We start from the raw sequence: 16,568 nt of genomic DNA on the forward strand, positions 1-16,568 counted from the left end.
TAAAATAAACAGCAGTACATTCTTTTCAAGAAATATAATTTAAATATGAGAACCACCAAAACAATAAAGTATAAAAATATATTTTAGGCAATTACTATTTTAGAGATATTACAACTGTATCCAATAAACAGATTTTAAGGCAAATGATATTATTAGATGTTGTGATCACTGTATAACAATAAAGTGTTTATCTAATGAACACTTGACTTCTATATATTCCATTAAAAAAGGCTCAAGTTACATTAAGCAAAAAAGATAGAACTATAGGAAAAATAGACTATTTACCACACTGCTGGAGAGTGTTCACATTTCTCTGTCTGGTTAATGGGAAAATCAGCAATATATATACAAATATGTATTCTTTTCAAAGCATATAGAAGTTTTTTATAGTCAATAAATAATAAATTCCACAAAAAGAAAAAGATGGTATGAGAAGATGAGAAGCTCTGCAAAAAAAGAAAAACTAGGGCCCAGTAAGGAAGGTCAGGAGTGTTGGTCCAGGAGTGGGCTCTTGGGAGAGCAGTGGTAGTGCAGGGGTAACTGGTTGTCAGGATAGGTGGCCGTGAAAGAGAAAAGCTCAAAGACTCCCTCAAGGTGAAGGATTCTAGGGAGAGGATGCTGTAGAGAAAGCACCCAAGGCAGGAGTATATTGTGTTTACTCAAGTTCAGTCCATTGAACATACACAATCTGAGAACATTCAGAAGAGAGCCAGAAAAGGATATGAGAAGAAGTTTCAGGCAGGTCAACATACAGTGCCTAGAAGACCACTGGGAGGACTTTGGCTTTTTCTCTGAGTGAAATGGGAAGTTCTCAAGAGTGTTGGGAGCAGTGTGGTGACACAGTAGGACTTGGGATTTAAGAAAAAAACAACCCTCTAATCTGCCAAACAAAACAGACATAAGGGAGAGGAATGGAGAGAGAGGCTGCCCTTGAGCATGGGGGCATTCCTTGAATGGACAGTGTGTTTACATACCCTCTGGAGAAGCCAAGAGAAGGTAACCAAAGGAGAGAAGAAAGAACAGCAACCTCTGGCCATGTTAGGGAAAATGACTGAGAATGAAATGCCAAGGTGCAAGATTTCAAAGGTAAAGTCACTGTGCACCTGGTGAACCATTATTTCCTATTAACCCCACAGATTTTTTGAAAAAAAAAAAAGGAAAAAAAAGACTTTTTAAAATGTTCCTGAAACTAGCCCGCAATGATTTGATGTCCATCTGAGTAGTTCAGACTGCTAGGATTCCCACTCAGTTTAAATTGGAACTAAAGTGAGTTTTTCCCTGAAACCTAACTTTCTAAATAAATGAGTAATCTTGATTCTTCTTTCCCTAGTAAAAGTTCCTTTTCTCATCTTAGCACAAAATACTAAGATTTACAAGAATTGTGTGCTTTATAAATTCCTAGAAATTATAAATCTGACTGTGATACTGATTTTTTTTCATCAATTAATCACAGCCACCAGAGAATATTTACTTGATTAACCATAAGAGTTTGTTAAAGAAATACTAGGGGAGTCATGGTGTCACATGCCTGAGATACCAGTACTTGGGACATTGAAACAGGAGGATTTCAGGTTGGAGAGCAGCCTCAGCAACCTAGCAAGATTTTTAGCAACCTAGCAAAACCCTATTTCATAATTAAAAAATCATTTTAGAAAGGGAGGCTAAGGATGATCTAGGTGGTATAATGCCTCTAGGTTCAGTCCCAATACAGAAAGACAGAAAGAACACAAGAAAGCAAGAAATCAAGAAAGCAAGCTAGAAAGAAAGTTTTCTATCTTTTTCTCTGAATGGTTAGTATGATATGTAACAATTCTAGAGAATTTACCAGAAGATAGTGCCTTAACAAAAAAGCTCTCAGTACCATGACTGAGAACTGTTGGCTTTTGAGCCATATTACAACACAGAGATTCTTTATAATATAGGACATAGGGTGTAGGAACACATTAGGACATAGGGTAGCAGGCTGAAGGCAAAACTCCATGGAAGCACTGAGTCTATGTCTCTGGCTTATCATGACTCTGATGTCTTTATATTCTACATTATGGTATATATTTAGATTTTTTTCAAGGCAAAAGTTTAGGGGTTTTCTGTTTTGTTTTTAGATGATTTTTTATTATTTTGATTTCTTTAAATTTTATTTACATGTAGAACATATTGAAAATGGTATACATTTAGAATGTGCTTGGTGCCCTCTCCCCCCTTGTTCCCCTTCCCCCCCTCCCAACAATGAGTGTCCATGTTAACCATGCTAGGTCTCCATCAACAGATGAATGGATTGAAAAATTATAGGAAATATACACAATGGAATTGTACTCATCTATGAAGAAGAACAAAATCAGGCCATTCACAAGAAGATGGGATGATCTGGAGAACATTATGTTAAGTGAGATCAGCCAAGCACAGAAAGAGAAGGGACATATGTTTTCTCTAATATGCCCAAACTTGGGAGCTTTGGGGATACCAGAGGAACTCTGGATAATGGAGAGGAAATCTTAGCAAAGCTAGAATGGGAGGATAGGAGAGGAAGAAGGCTGAGGTTGATTAATAAAGGAGCTACACCTGAATATATTTAGATATTTATACACACCTGGAAAATAGTGGCATTTATTCTCATTCACCAATTCTACCCATTTATTTGGAGCAAGAAATGCATGCTTTTCTTGAAAAATCATTGCATTCCTTCTACACACATTTTTCCTATGTCTAAACAGCTACCATATATGATAGTAGACTCTTCTCAGAGACCTAAGAAGGCTCCAGGTGAAGGTACAAGAGCATGGAAACAGGCAGAGTAGTTCCTTCATTCAGACACCTATGCTCAGCTAGGAAGATCAACAGAGATCAGAGAGTCTGAGCTCAAGTCTGACTTTGATGCTGCCCTTAATTTTTTCCTCTGTGAAATACTAAGCCCATGGGGTCTTTATGAAAATAAATATACAGTACAAACACAATACTGTATGGCACATGTATGTATTTCTAATACTATTTCTTTGTTAGTTCACTCAATAATTTAAAATAAATAAACACTTGCTTCATTATTTAATGGACTATGTAGATCTTAGATGATAAAACAACTCCATCAAAGTGAAGTGTATTAGTCAGCATTTTAAAATCTATAATCTAAAATACTTGACTGTATAACTTAGAACAAGGAAGATTTATTTGCCCCTGGTTTTCGGGTTCAATCCGTGTGAGGCTGGGGACCATGGATCTCAGGACATGGCTGCGGAAGCAGAGAGAGGGAGAGCACATGGGCAGTGATCTTCACATCATGGTGGCCAGAAGCAAAAAGGAGCAAGAATGGGGAGGAGGAACCATATATAATTCCCAGGACACACCCCCAGGGAACCATCTTTTCTAGCTACACCCTACCGGATCAGGTTGCCTCCCAGATAAATTCATTACAATAGATGTATCCAATGCTGAGATTAAAACTCTCATGACTTAATTATATCAACCCGGAATACTAAAAATGTGTTTTTTATTGGACATTCTGTATCTAACTGTAGCACCAAGTTTTGGGTAAGATGTGCGCATAGAACTCTATAATACAATAGAGATTCAGAAGATGGTTGAGGAGGTAAATGAAAACCTAGGATACTTCAGGGAAGAGATGTCTCTGTGTTCTGAGGGGTTTAGTCTTCTCATTTCATAAATATCAATGACTGAAAAGCATGAGACCCAAATTTTGACACAGATGTTCTATCTTTAATGTCAAAGTGTGAGAGAAAAGGCAGAAGTCAACTTGGCTTACAATTTAATTAAATTGTATTAATTTCTAGATGATAGGTTATATATTGTATTTCTGTATTTCATCTTATTCCAAAGATATTTTAAGGCTTTAATATGTATTTAAATTTCAAAACATTTTGAATAGTTCATATGTAGTCTTTTATAATATTACCATAATATGAGTGGTAATAATCATTAAAGCAACAAGTATATTTTGTGGATTTTTTAATATCAATTTTATCTTTGCACAGCTATGTTGTTTCAGCACTTCTTAAAGAATTCTTACTAATTTTAATTGATATGTATTTTTCTACATTGCCATTTCTGCTCTTACTCTTGGGAGTAAAATAAATATCTGAGTATATTGGATGTTGTGATTAATTTCTTATTTTGCCTTCTTTAGAATTTTTCTATCCTTGTAAGAAGTCATTCATTTTTGTAAGCAAATATTTATATTAATCTATTTAATTAATTTATGTAGTTTTAAGGAATTTATTTTGTGAATAATTTGAGTTTAGTGAGTTTAATTGGTTGATCTTTTCTGATTTAGGCAATGAACTTGTTCCTAAATCTAGCAAGTAAACTGATTATTTCTGTAAGGACCTTCACCAAAAGAGTCTTGCTGACCTGCTTTGTTAATATGGTATCTTTATAAATACAACAGATTTCAAGTACACTATTACTCTATATGTGGATAAACACCAAACATCTTTTTTTAATAGGAGGGAAGAATCAATTTAAGACTAGATCTTGTGAATAGAGTACTTCCCGAGTTTATGAGGAGCTTGGCTTTTTTTCCCATTGCTATACACGTTATTGTCATTAATTTTACAGATTTTTTTAAGAAATAACTCTTTACTACATTGTCAACAGATGAAATTATATACCAATCACATTCTAGCTATGATTTTTTATTTACAAATGGTATAACTAGATCTTCACAAAGTTTCATGATACCTGTATTTTCAATTCTCTTTAAAAAAAAAAACCCGGAATAATATACTATTGCTATTTCCCAAAATGTGTGACATGACTGTACAAAAAAGTTCCTCCTCTCTGAAACTAATGCTGATCCTTGTTCTATTGGTAAATCACTGCTGCCTTACAAATCAGACATTTGATTCATTTCTAACTATGAAAGCATTTTATCTATAAGCATTTTACTCTCTACACAGCTTAGTGTGGTTAAAATGTGATCTTTTTCACGATCATCTTCCTGTTTAACTTCAGCTTGTCATTATTAGGGATCAACTCAACATCATTGGTGGAGATAATTGGATATTGATTGTTTGTGCACTGTCATCTGCAGTCCACACTGGATTCTTATGAACACTTAGACTCTTCTCAAACACTACTGTATCCTTAATGTGCACTCTTTCAGTACATGCTTTGTCTGAGGCTTGGCTCACTGTGTTTTAGACACAACTTTCCTTAAAAACCTCCAGCAGATTGATAATAAAACAAGGCACTTTTTGTGCTTAACTCTTTCCTCTTCTTTCTTGAATGCAAAAACAAATAAGGAAATCTGGCTCTGGAGAGATGACTTGGTTTTAGTGTTTTGTGAGGATAGATGGTCACAGCATGCTCTTTGTATATTTTCCTTCCTTAGGCAGGAAAGAACAGACTACTCTTACCATTTCCAACAATAATATAGCAGTCCTATTCTTTATTTTCATATATGCATGTCTAGACAATAATCTTGTTCTTAATGCCTATTTTTCTATTTATTTTACTTTTTCATGAGTTATTTCTGTCGAGTGTTCAGATCTATATAAGCAAAGGTCATATGTATTTCCACCAGTTATGTAGTAAGTAGGGGGCTTCTAGACATGCTGTGCTTTATAATGCAGTAGTCACAATTAGTGATTGAAATTTAAATTCATATAAATTAAGATTCAATAAAATTATAAAATTCACAAGTTCAGTTTCTCAGTCACACTAGTCACATTTCAAGTACACAGTGAGCATATATGGCTAGCACAATATGGAATAGCACAGATATTGAAGATCTCCATCATCACAGAAAGTTCTGCTGCACATTCTACATAGTAGTTTATAGCTCTCAAAACACACAGGTCTGAATTTAAATCCTAATTTTTGCACTAACTTTCTATATGATCCTAAGAAAATAACTTACCATTTCTAAGACCCAGGTTATTCATGGATAAAATAAGCATGACACAGAAAATATTTACACAAAGAGCCTAACATGTAACTGGTACCAGTAAGCATCTTAGAATATGCCTACTGCTTTCTTCTCTTGCTTCAATTCCCTTCCCCTCCACTGAATTCGTCATTGTTTCTCTTCCTCCTCATCCAGTATAAATCCCTATCAATCAGATTTTCACTCACTAGCCATATTCCTATCCCAGTCCATGTTTCTAGATTAGTCCAAACTTGTTCTCTGATCTGGCTGAGGCTGCTAATCATTTCACTGTTGGGATTATCAGTCTTGTAAATGAGTAGACTCCAGGATTGTCTGGTTGATCACCAGGCAATTTGGCAAGTCTTAAAATATATCTTTTTGGCTATTTTTAAATTTTTTCTTAGTACCTGTCCTAACTGCAGACTTCTACCCAGGCCTCACCAACCTCCCCGCGTCTTCCCCTGTGTATCAGCAGATAACTTTATCACCTGAATGAATCTATTTAACTTGCCTCTCCTACGTTTCCAGCATGTATTTTCTATTTGCAGGAGTTCTCAAATGTCAGTATAGGGACAAGTGTAAGGCCAGCTACTTTAGAAGGACCCAGTTAATGTTAAACAATACATCAATGTGGACTTGGCCTCAGCTATTAAACAAAATTCTTTAGCACTGCAAATGGAGAAACTGGACTTGTTTAACACTTCTCAGGTGATTTTTGAGCTTTAAACTAAATTGGGAGACACCATCTGGGAGGTTGTGGGCATCATAATTTCTGATTGCTATTTCATGCTGGTTGGTATGAATCCAGCTTCTCTTATTTCTTCTCAGTGGTTAAACACGTAGGCTGTACTTTTCAGAGCTCTGTAATGAATTGGTAGGGTCTCCGGCTTGCCTGTTGTCTTCGCACTTAATCTCTCCTTGCTGGAAGTGTTAACACTCCCACTGGTGGTTTGCCAAGTGCAAAGCAGCTAGAGAAACTCCTGTTCAGTGTCTTGGCTGTGCCCCTGAATTTCATCTATGGTCATTTCATTTGACCATTTAATACAAACCATAGATCATTGATGACACTGGTAGAAAGAGTCCAAGACACCAGAAGTGTAATCTAAAGAAGGTGGAAGCCTCGCAGTTCTGTAAGGGTTTGGACAAGAGCATTGCTCTGCAAAACTTTTAACTTGGTTCTAAGTGTGTTTTCTAGTGGGCACACATATTTAGCATTCCAAAGTAAAAAAGGACTTTTCATGTTTTGCATATTAGTATGAGATGTATATTATTCATAGGGAATTTCTTTAGCCCCCGTTATCTTTTCAGCAGTTCTTAAAAGGTGAAAATGTCACTGATAGATGCAAACATTACAGTGACAACGGCAAGACCATCAAAACTCAACAGGTGGTCAGGAGATTAGCATACCTGCAAATACGTGTGTATTTTTACAGAATTATTTTATATACTTTATAATATTTTTATTTCTCTTTTCTTGGTGGTACTGGGTATTCAACCCAGGAAATATCCACCTCTGAGCTACACCTCCAGCTTCCTTTAAGAGACAGAATGGGGGTTTGAGCCCAGACAGTCTGATTCCTAAACTGAGGCTCTTCATGTGTTATCTGTCCAGGTACATTGCTAACTTTGCATAATCTTCTGCTTACCTGTTTGGGTGTTCTCAGAATGCAACCCCTGGGCACTAATTTCTAGCTAGGGAATGTTGGATGCCAGTAGTAGGCATTTAAGTGAAACACTCCCAGAGTCTTTGGAAACATTTACTCACCTGATACACCCACACCCATGGTTACATGGAAATGAAATAGACTACTCTTGTTCTCACATATTGAAAAGTCAGAAATATAAGAGAAATAATGCTAGCTTATTCAAAGGAGCAGCTTACATGTATTTTCAGTGAGGATAAATTGTTATTCCTCATCAGAGTATAATTATGAGGAATAAAATTGGTTTATAAAATTACATCACAGTTTTATGTAGACATTTGCATGTGCAAGTTAATGTTTGCTGCATTTTATTATCTTGAGCTTGGAAACACAAGTGAATAATAACAAGTTAACTGATTATCATTAGATTGTCATGGCAATTCATGCATTTTCTGAAACATATAATCAAAATTGTGCATTGAATTAGTATAAGAGTCAGAAACTAGAAAATTTGATATAACTTAGTTTGCATGACTAACCCATACAATTAAATTACAGAAGTACCCCTCTCATGTATATATTCTTGAAGCAAATTGTATCTTCAGGTCCATATTTGGTTTTTAGTCATTGTATTATAATCCCAAGAAAAATAACCCTTTTATTACTAGAAATGAACTTAATGAAACTAAGATTCAAGTTATCAATACAGATCAAAGAACATTTTCCTATACTTTATATGCATAGTCAGTCATATTACTGTGCACAAATGTTTGTGTGCATACACACACACACACATACACACACACACACAAAGCAGCATTGACAAATGAATTGATTTCATGAAGTTTATTTGGAAGAGTACTTTTAAGCACCAATGACATCTTCTTATATTGGTAATATTATATTACTATTCCCATACAAAAGACTATTTCATATTTCATACTATTTTGTATATTGCTTTTATGGGATCATATTTTCCCAATTTACACTCTGCACATCAGAAGCATAATCCTCTGTACTACTAGCTTGGGGACCTCCACTACCATTCCTATTATAACCACACTGTTTTCAATGGCATAAATTGTATGAACCAGGATAGTTATCAAAACCAGTAGTATTTCTGATTTAGAATAATTATGGAGATGTTGAAAGGCCTTTTTTTATTCTCAAAGTTATAAGTGAAAAAAAGAATAGATAGAAACAGAATGTGTAGCCAGTGGGTCAAGACACCATCTAAGCAGAAGAAAGTTCATGTAAAAAGCTATGTGTGATGTGAGATCATAATGTACCAAAAAAAGTCTATTTAAAAAAGAAAAACACCTTGTTCATTTTGTCACTGTTCAGCTCCTGAGCATTCAATAATGATTTTATGCTATAAAATTAATAGAGGGCCTCTCTCACTTTTGAGGTGGCTGGCATTCTCCCTTGAATGTGTACTATTTTCCTAGGTAAATATCTGTCTATGTCTCTGAAAATAAGTTAGTAGATCATATATTAATGGTGCAAAACAATAAACTTCATTGGAAAAAGAAAATACTGACTACAAAGTATGTGCTATTAAAGATTCAAAGCTATGTTGAATTCGACAAATTTGTTATTTTTTGGTTGCCAACATCACCCCATTTCTAGTAACTGGGGTGTACAGAATATACTAACCATTTAAAAAAAATTTATGAAGTCACAGTGTTTAGAATTATAAATGTTTCCAGGATCAGTACAAAAATTTTATTAGTACAAAATAAAGAAACAGTCCCACTCTTGAAAGTTAATATGTGAGATATTGATGAAAGATATGCTTTTTCTTCATAAAGGATGTGTGCATGTATTCCTCTACCATCTTGTACCATTAAGATGTATGACTACAATGCACCAATAAAAAATTAAAAATTTTCTAGGCTAACTGTAATAGTTGCTCCTTTGTCAGTATGTTATGTTACCCTTGGTTGGCATTGGGCATGTGGCATCAATAATGGACATGTATTACAGTTTGGAGGCTGAGAAATCCAGTGTTAGTAGATTAACTTCCATGCAGAGGCTCTCCTTTTGACTGACAGATGATTTCCTTCTCTCTATGTCCTCACATGCTAGAGAGAGTGAGCTTTGGTCTTTCTCCTTCGTTTTATAGGGCCCTAATCTTATGATGAGGAGCTCAGTCTTTATAACCTGCTCTAAATCTAATTACCTCCAAATGGTACCACCTCAAATACTATCACATTGGGGATTGAAGCTTCAGTAAGTGAATTTTGAGGGAAGCACAGACTTTCAGTCTATAACAGTCTCTAACTGAAGGATGTGCATGACTTTTGTCCACATGTTACTTACTTTTTTTTTTTTACTGTAATGCTTTTCCAATTTACCACAGGAGCCCTTCTGCTCCTTACCATCATGCTACACTCTTTTAAAATACTTTTATTGGTACATTTTATCATCATAGTGAGGTTCAAAGTGACAGAGACATTTATGCACATAGTGTATGGTTTATTTTCCTGCAGTGTTTTCCCATTCCTCCCCTCTCCCTGTACACATTAATGAGATTGGTAGTGATACTTTCATATTTCGACATAGCTTTATTTGAACTGTTTTTTGTTCATAAGCTCTCCTCCCCCCTCCCTATCTCCCTTGTCCAATCTCTTTCCACTATTCTTCTGGTCTCTCTCCTCACTTATCTAAAGTTTCTTATGTTTCCAATTGTCTTTCTAGCTCCCAATATAAGAGAAATAAAACATACAATTCTTGACTTCTGAGACTGGCTGATCTAACTTAGCATACTATTCTCCAGTTCCATCCAGTTTCCTTCAAATGACATAATTTTGTCTTTCTTTATGGCTAAGACATTGTGTGTGTATATATACCACATTTTCATTCTCCACTCATCTATTGATAGACACTTAGGTAGCTTCTGTCATCTGGCTCTTGTAAATTTTACTGTTATGAATATGGATATGCATGTATCACCATAGTATTCTGACTTTAATCCTTTGGGAAATATTCCAAGGAGTGGTATGGCTAGGTTGCATGGTGGCTTTATTCATAGTCTTTTGAGAAAGAAACCTCCCTACTGATCTCCATAATGGCTATACTAATTTGTAACCTCACCAATAGTGTACAAATGTTTCTATTTCCCCACATCCTTGCCAGCATTTGTTATGGTTTGTATTCTTGATGCTTGCCATTCTAACTGGAGATATAGTATCTCAGTGTTGTTTGCATTTGCATTTCCCTGATAGCTAATGATGTAGAACACTTTTTCATATACTTATTGGCTATTTGCATTTCTTCTGTTGAGAAGTGTCTATTCAGTTCTATTGCTCATTTTCATTGCATTTATTTTAGTGTTAAGTGTTTTAAGTTCTTTTATATTTCAGACATTAGTCCTGTATCAGAAGAGTAGCTGGCAAAAATCTTTATCATTCTGTAGGCTTTCCTTCAGATTCTTGATGGTTTTCTTTGCTGCTCAGAAGCTTTTTAATTTTATGCCCGATACACATAATGGTGTTGATTGCCAAGCTTCTGTGAGTGCTTAGATTTTTGGCTCTTTACTAAGACCATTTAAATTGCCAAGATTTAAACTATCAAGATTTTGGCATTAAAATACTATTTGGATTCTCTCTTACAGGATGGAGAATCTAATAAGGGGAAGAAATCCCCCACAATATCAGAGAAGTCCTTGTAAAGACGTTCGTGCGGCACTTCGGAAGAGGCCTGAGGAGGAGTGTAAGTATGTTTACTAGGATTAACTGTGCTATATATAGATTTTGGTGAGTAAGACAGTGAAGTAAAATGGCTTGCTTTTCAATATTTAGATCAGTAAGAGAGATAATCAATAAATAGTTGTTCAAATGAGTTGATTTTCTTAAAAAAAAAAAGACCATATCTTGCCTGGATTCAAGTGCCAGGATTCTTGTGTTTCTCAGATACTTTAGGATGGTTCCATGTTCAAATGAGAATGGAAAAGGCTGTACAATCTACCAAAAATTTCTTGGAGATGGACATCATATGTATTACTTATTCTTAGAAATCCTAAAGTAAAGAAACTTTTGGAAATCAACATTTTCCAGTTTCCATTTGACCATAGTTCTCTTGAAACATGGTTTTAAAATAAAAATCTCTTTAAAAATCATTGCATTATTAAAGAATGACTATCCAAGGATAAATATTGAACTGTTTGTCTAACTGAAGCATCAATTCAAATGAATTTAGGAAAAAGTTTTAAAAGATGAAAGTCATATAAAAATGACCCTATGAAGTCATTTTAGTTAATCCTTAAATTATGACATATTAGAATATGTAGAGATTTTATTTGAAGATTTATCGCCTCTAGCATATACTAGACTGTTGAAGACTTCTGAATTAATATTCATATTTTAAATCTGTAAGATGACCCATAATTTTCTTGTGGGATTTGCATATAATTATTTTCAGATAACTAAATCACATTCTGTTATGACATAAATTTTTACTGAATTTTGCCCTTTTAAAGTAACTTGCATTTCTTAAGGCTAGTGCTAATATAGTGTGTTCACCAAAATAAAAGTTTAGTAAACTTTTTAAGGTTAAATAGGTATTTTAAATTACTTTGAGGTACACTGCTCTGAATAAAGACCAAATACATTAAAGCTGGATATACTCTTGCTATTTTTGTTTTGTTTTGTTTTATGTTGTCAGGTAAGCTTATTGAGATGACATCTATGTCATTCATTGTAGTGTTAATATTTTAATTGGTAGATTTATATCTATAAACAATATTCAGTTAGAACTAAAATTTGAAAATAAAGGTAAAATTCAAGGTTATAGTATAAAGATTCTTATAAGAAAGTATCACTTTCTTTTATTGGGTTCATGGGAAACCTCAGAGTGCCTCCTCTTTGCTGATTTAATATAATCAACTTTAACATAACCAGTATCTGGTATAGTTTTATAGATTTTATTTTAAGACTTAGAAGGGAGTTTTGTGGATACATCTGTAGGTAATTCTCATAGCGCTGTTCTTTAATATAAACAAAGTGGTATTTCAGGGTTGTTTTACTGGGTTTTGTAGGTTAATGCTTGACCAACTGTGGTTTATTGATGAAATACAGCCTACTATCTGTTTCTATAAATAAAATTTTATTGAAAGACAACCATCACCTATTTATTTATGTATTGCATAGCACTGCTTTAAAGAAAGACTTGAGTAGTTGTGATCCAGACCTCATGGCCACACCCAAATACACTTACCTGGAAAAAGTAGAAAATATAAATGTTGCTTATGTTAGAAATGAAAAAAATCTATATAATTTTATTTTCATCCAGAGATGTCTTCATTACCCCTTGTTATTATAATAAGCACTATTTCTTGTCCTCTTAGAAAGCAGTATTAATTACTAAGAAAAACACCATCTCTTTTCATAATAGAAGCAGCATATCACAGTAATTAAGACTTTAATTTTAGAAGCACACAAAAGGACTTATTCTCTAATGTGACACTTAATGTGACTATCTTCAAAAAGTAGATATACTTTTTTCATCTAAGACTCATTTTATTTATCTAAAAAATTAAGGTAATAACAGACCCAACCTTATATAATTGTTTGGAAGCTCATGGGAAATACTTATAATAAATACTTGGTACAGAACCTGAGACATAACAAGGTTTTTTTTGTCTCTCATCTCTTTCTCTGTCTCTGTCTCTCTGCTCATTATTAGTATCTTATATAAAAGTAATTAATCTTTTGTGTGAGGATCATAAGGCATTTTTTTGGTGGTACTTGGGATGGAACCCTTCTACCTCCAGGCTATACTCCCAGACCCATTTTATATTTTTTATTTAGAAACAGAGTCTCTTAAGCCAGCAAGGCTGGCTTTGAACCTGCCCTATCCTCCTGTCTCCGCCTCCCAAGTGTGGGGATTACAAGCGTGCTACACCATGCCTGGCCATAAGGCATATTTTTAATAGCAGAATATAAATCGACAAAAAATTATCACCCTTATTTGTAGATAAAAAAGTGTGACAAGGCACAGGTTGTGAAAAAAAAATGCCACAAAACTGATCTTCTTGCTGCAGTGTTAGATTGTAATTCATGTTGAGTGGTGATTTGTCAAACATGTGACGTAGTTTTTTCCCCCATGATTCTACAAATTCAATATAAGATCTAGCCCAAGACTTCTTATTTAGTTCCTTTGGAAAACTGCTGCCTTGGAAAATCATCCCAGAAAATCAAATGGCAGTGGCTGAAACTTTACTAGGAATTGAAAGGAATAGTGGAGCTTTGTTTGGTATATAGGATTCTCCAAATGAAAGGAGGGTCCTCTCTCATTAACAGATGTTCCATATAGGAAGGTTTTTTGCTAAATAGTTTAGTTAATAGTACTTTATTTCATAATATTTTTATTCTTTATAATATTTTTAATGTTAAGATCAACATTAGGTCACCAGAAATAGCTTTTAGCTGATTGCTTATGTTAATTTTATCTAGCTATGCTGTATCTGATATAGCCAAGTGAACCTCCAGTAAAAATAAATTGATTATTGTAAAATACAAGCCTTTTAAGCATATTTAAATTATTTCCTATTAAAAAAGCAAAATAAAAATTTTGTCCTCAAAACCATAGTCCCATTGAACTGAAGCCCTACATTATTGCTCTGTTCCCAGGCAAATCTCCCAAAAGAGCCGTCTATATACGCTCCATTTACCTGCTTCCCACTCACTCCTTCAGACAGGTCCAATCTGGCTCCCACTCAGTCACTCTACTGAAACAGCTTTCATTCAGATCACCAATAATCTCTTTATGTTGCTGTAATTGTTTCCTATTGCTGTGTAACAAACCACCATAAACTTAGTGGCTTAAAACAACACCATTTATTATCTCACAGTTCCTGTGGGTCAGAAGTCCAGGCACAGATTCTCTGCTTCAGGGTCTAACTGGGTTTGAGAAGCTCAGTTGGGAAAGAATTCACTTATGAAAACAACCAAACTGTTGGCACAATTTGTTTCTTTGTTGTTGTATGACTGTTACCTCTTTTTGTTATCTGCTATATGAGATTACTTCTAGGCTCTAAGACTAACACAGTTCCTTGTTGTGTGGACATTCTCTCTCTCCTCTCCTCTCCTCTCCTCTCCTCTCCTCTCCTCTCCTCTCCTCTCCTCTCCTCTCCTCTCCTCTCCTCTCCTCTCCTCTTCTCTTCTCTTCTCTTCTCTCTCTCTCTCTCTCTCTCTCTCTCTCTCTCTCTCTCTCTCTCTCTCTCTTCCTCTCTCTCTCTTCCTCCCCTCCCCCTTAGGGAGAGAGCCTTGTCCTCTTTTAAGTACTTTTATCTGATTAAGCCAGAGTTATAAAAGATAATTTTAATTTTCACTAATTCAAAATTAACTATTTGGGACTGTTGTCATATTTTGTTAACTAGGAAAAAGTCACAGTTCCTATCTACATCTAGTGAGAGGGGATTTTATAGGACTCAATCATCAGGGAGTACAATAATGATCTGAGAATTCTGCCACCATCTTGTAAATTCTTCCAGATTTATTTTTCAATGTTCTTCCTACTTTTTAGCAAAATCAATGCTGTTGATTATTTCCTCCCTCTGAAAACAGGTCTGTTCTGAATGTCTGAGTCCCTTTAAAATTCTTATTCTGAATCCTAATTACCAATGTGATATTATTAGGAGGTAAGACTTTAGACTAGTTAGGCTAAAATTAGATCATGAGGCAGGGCCTTCATGAACAGAATTGGTATCCCTATAAAAGAGGCCACAGAGGTCTTCTTTGCACCTTGAACTATTTGAGAACATATCTAGAAAGCACCTTCCATGGATCATAAAATGCTCCCCACAAATTAACTAGTACCTTGATCTTTGGATGCCCATGTTATAGTATTTTTAATAGCAGCCTGAAGAGAACAAGACAGAAACCCTCTAATGTATTAACTATCTTTTCTGGCTTTTCTTTGATATTTCTGGTTAGTCTTTTGTACAATCACCCTTCTCTTTCCATCTTACATATTAGAAATTGGAATGACAAGTTGAAGTTCTCTTCTTTCAAAATATACTGTTTTCACAGATAATCTTATAACAGAGTATCGGTTAGTCCTATAATCAGATGGCTCACAAATTAACACCTCTAGCTCAGACCTCTCTCCATTCATCCAGATGTGTACTTAATACATCCTCTTGGATGTTTCAACTGTACTTCAAACTCAGCAAACCCAAAGCCAAATCCTTATTTTCCTTAAAACCTGAACTTCCAGTATTTTATATGAATGTCAGATACTATTAATACTCTAGATTCAAAATTCATAAATCTGAGTCATCTTTCACAGTCTTCTTCCCATTTTTGTCTCCATTATAATTTCAAGGCCTTACAGTTTCACCTCCTAAACACTTCTTTGAATCTGTTCACAAATAACTTTTCAAGGATTCTAAAGTTCTACCAGATATTTTTGTAAGTGACTTCCCTACATATAGTTGTTACATTTTCATCTTAAAATGACCCTATTGCTTCCTATTTCTTACTCTGCCACTTTTACTTCCTATAGTTTATAAGACCTTGTAGTCTGAGATATGTCTGCAACATGTAGCTTGTGCTTAATGTTTGCATGCTGTGACGTTGGAACACATCATTTCTTACATATGTGCGTGTGCATTGGGAATGCATGGAAAGGAGAAACTCTCCTGCTTAGTGTTTCGACTGTCTGAAAGTGAATACCCAGAGGAAGAGCAGAGGAAACTGAACTGATGGCAATGCATGCACTGAGAACAGTCGAAGATGAAACAGAAATGTTCACCTAGGATCTGTGGGCCCTACTGGACACATCCAGAGAAAGCTATTCAGAGATGTGAAAGATGAAAACACCAGGCACCTAGTATCCCTTAGTGAGTGCAAAAAGAAATTGTTCAGTATACAAATATTTGAATATCCTCCCAATTTCCAACTAAAACCTCTGCCCTGAATAGCTCATAGAATTTATAATTACATGAAAGAAAGTTCTTTACCCTTCAAAGTAAGAAAAAATAAAAGATCTAATCTATTAAGTAGCTGCAAAATAAACAATATTGAAAAATAACAACTTTTAAA

General features: G+C 34.8%; 1 protein-coding gene across 3 annotated transcripts in view; it reads left to right on the forward strand.

Moving 5' to 3' along the window:
- Nucleotides 1–11,138: 11,138 nt before the first annotated feature.
- The window catches only part of LRRC7 (leucine rich repeat containing 7), a gene marked incomplete at both ends in the record, with an annotated part of 413,422 nt that continues 407,992 nt past the window's right edge, over nucleotides 11,139–16,568 (forward strand). For all 3 annotated transcript variants that reach the window (XM_080692757.1, XM_080692758.1, XM_080692759.1), the window contains one exon: nucleotides 11,139–11,235. In XM_080692757.1, the coding sequence (XP_080548883.1) occupies nucleotides 11,139–11,235 (97 nt within the window). The remainder of the gene's footprint in view (nucleotides 11,236–16,568) is intronic.

The sequence above is a fragment of the Muscardinus avellanarius genome, assembly GCF_963383645.1.
Source record: "Muscardinus avellanarius genome assembly, chromosome: 3".
In the NCBI taxonomy this organism is placed as follows: domain Eukaryota; kingdom Metazoa; phylum Chordata; class Mammalia; order Rodentia; family Gliridae; genus Muscardinus; species Muscardinus avellanarius.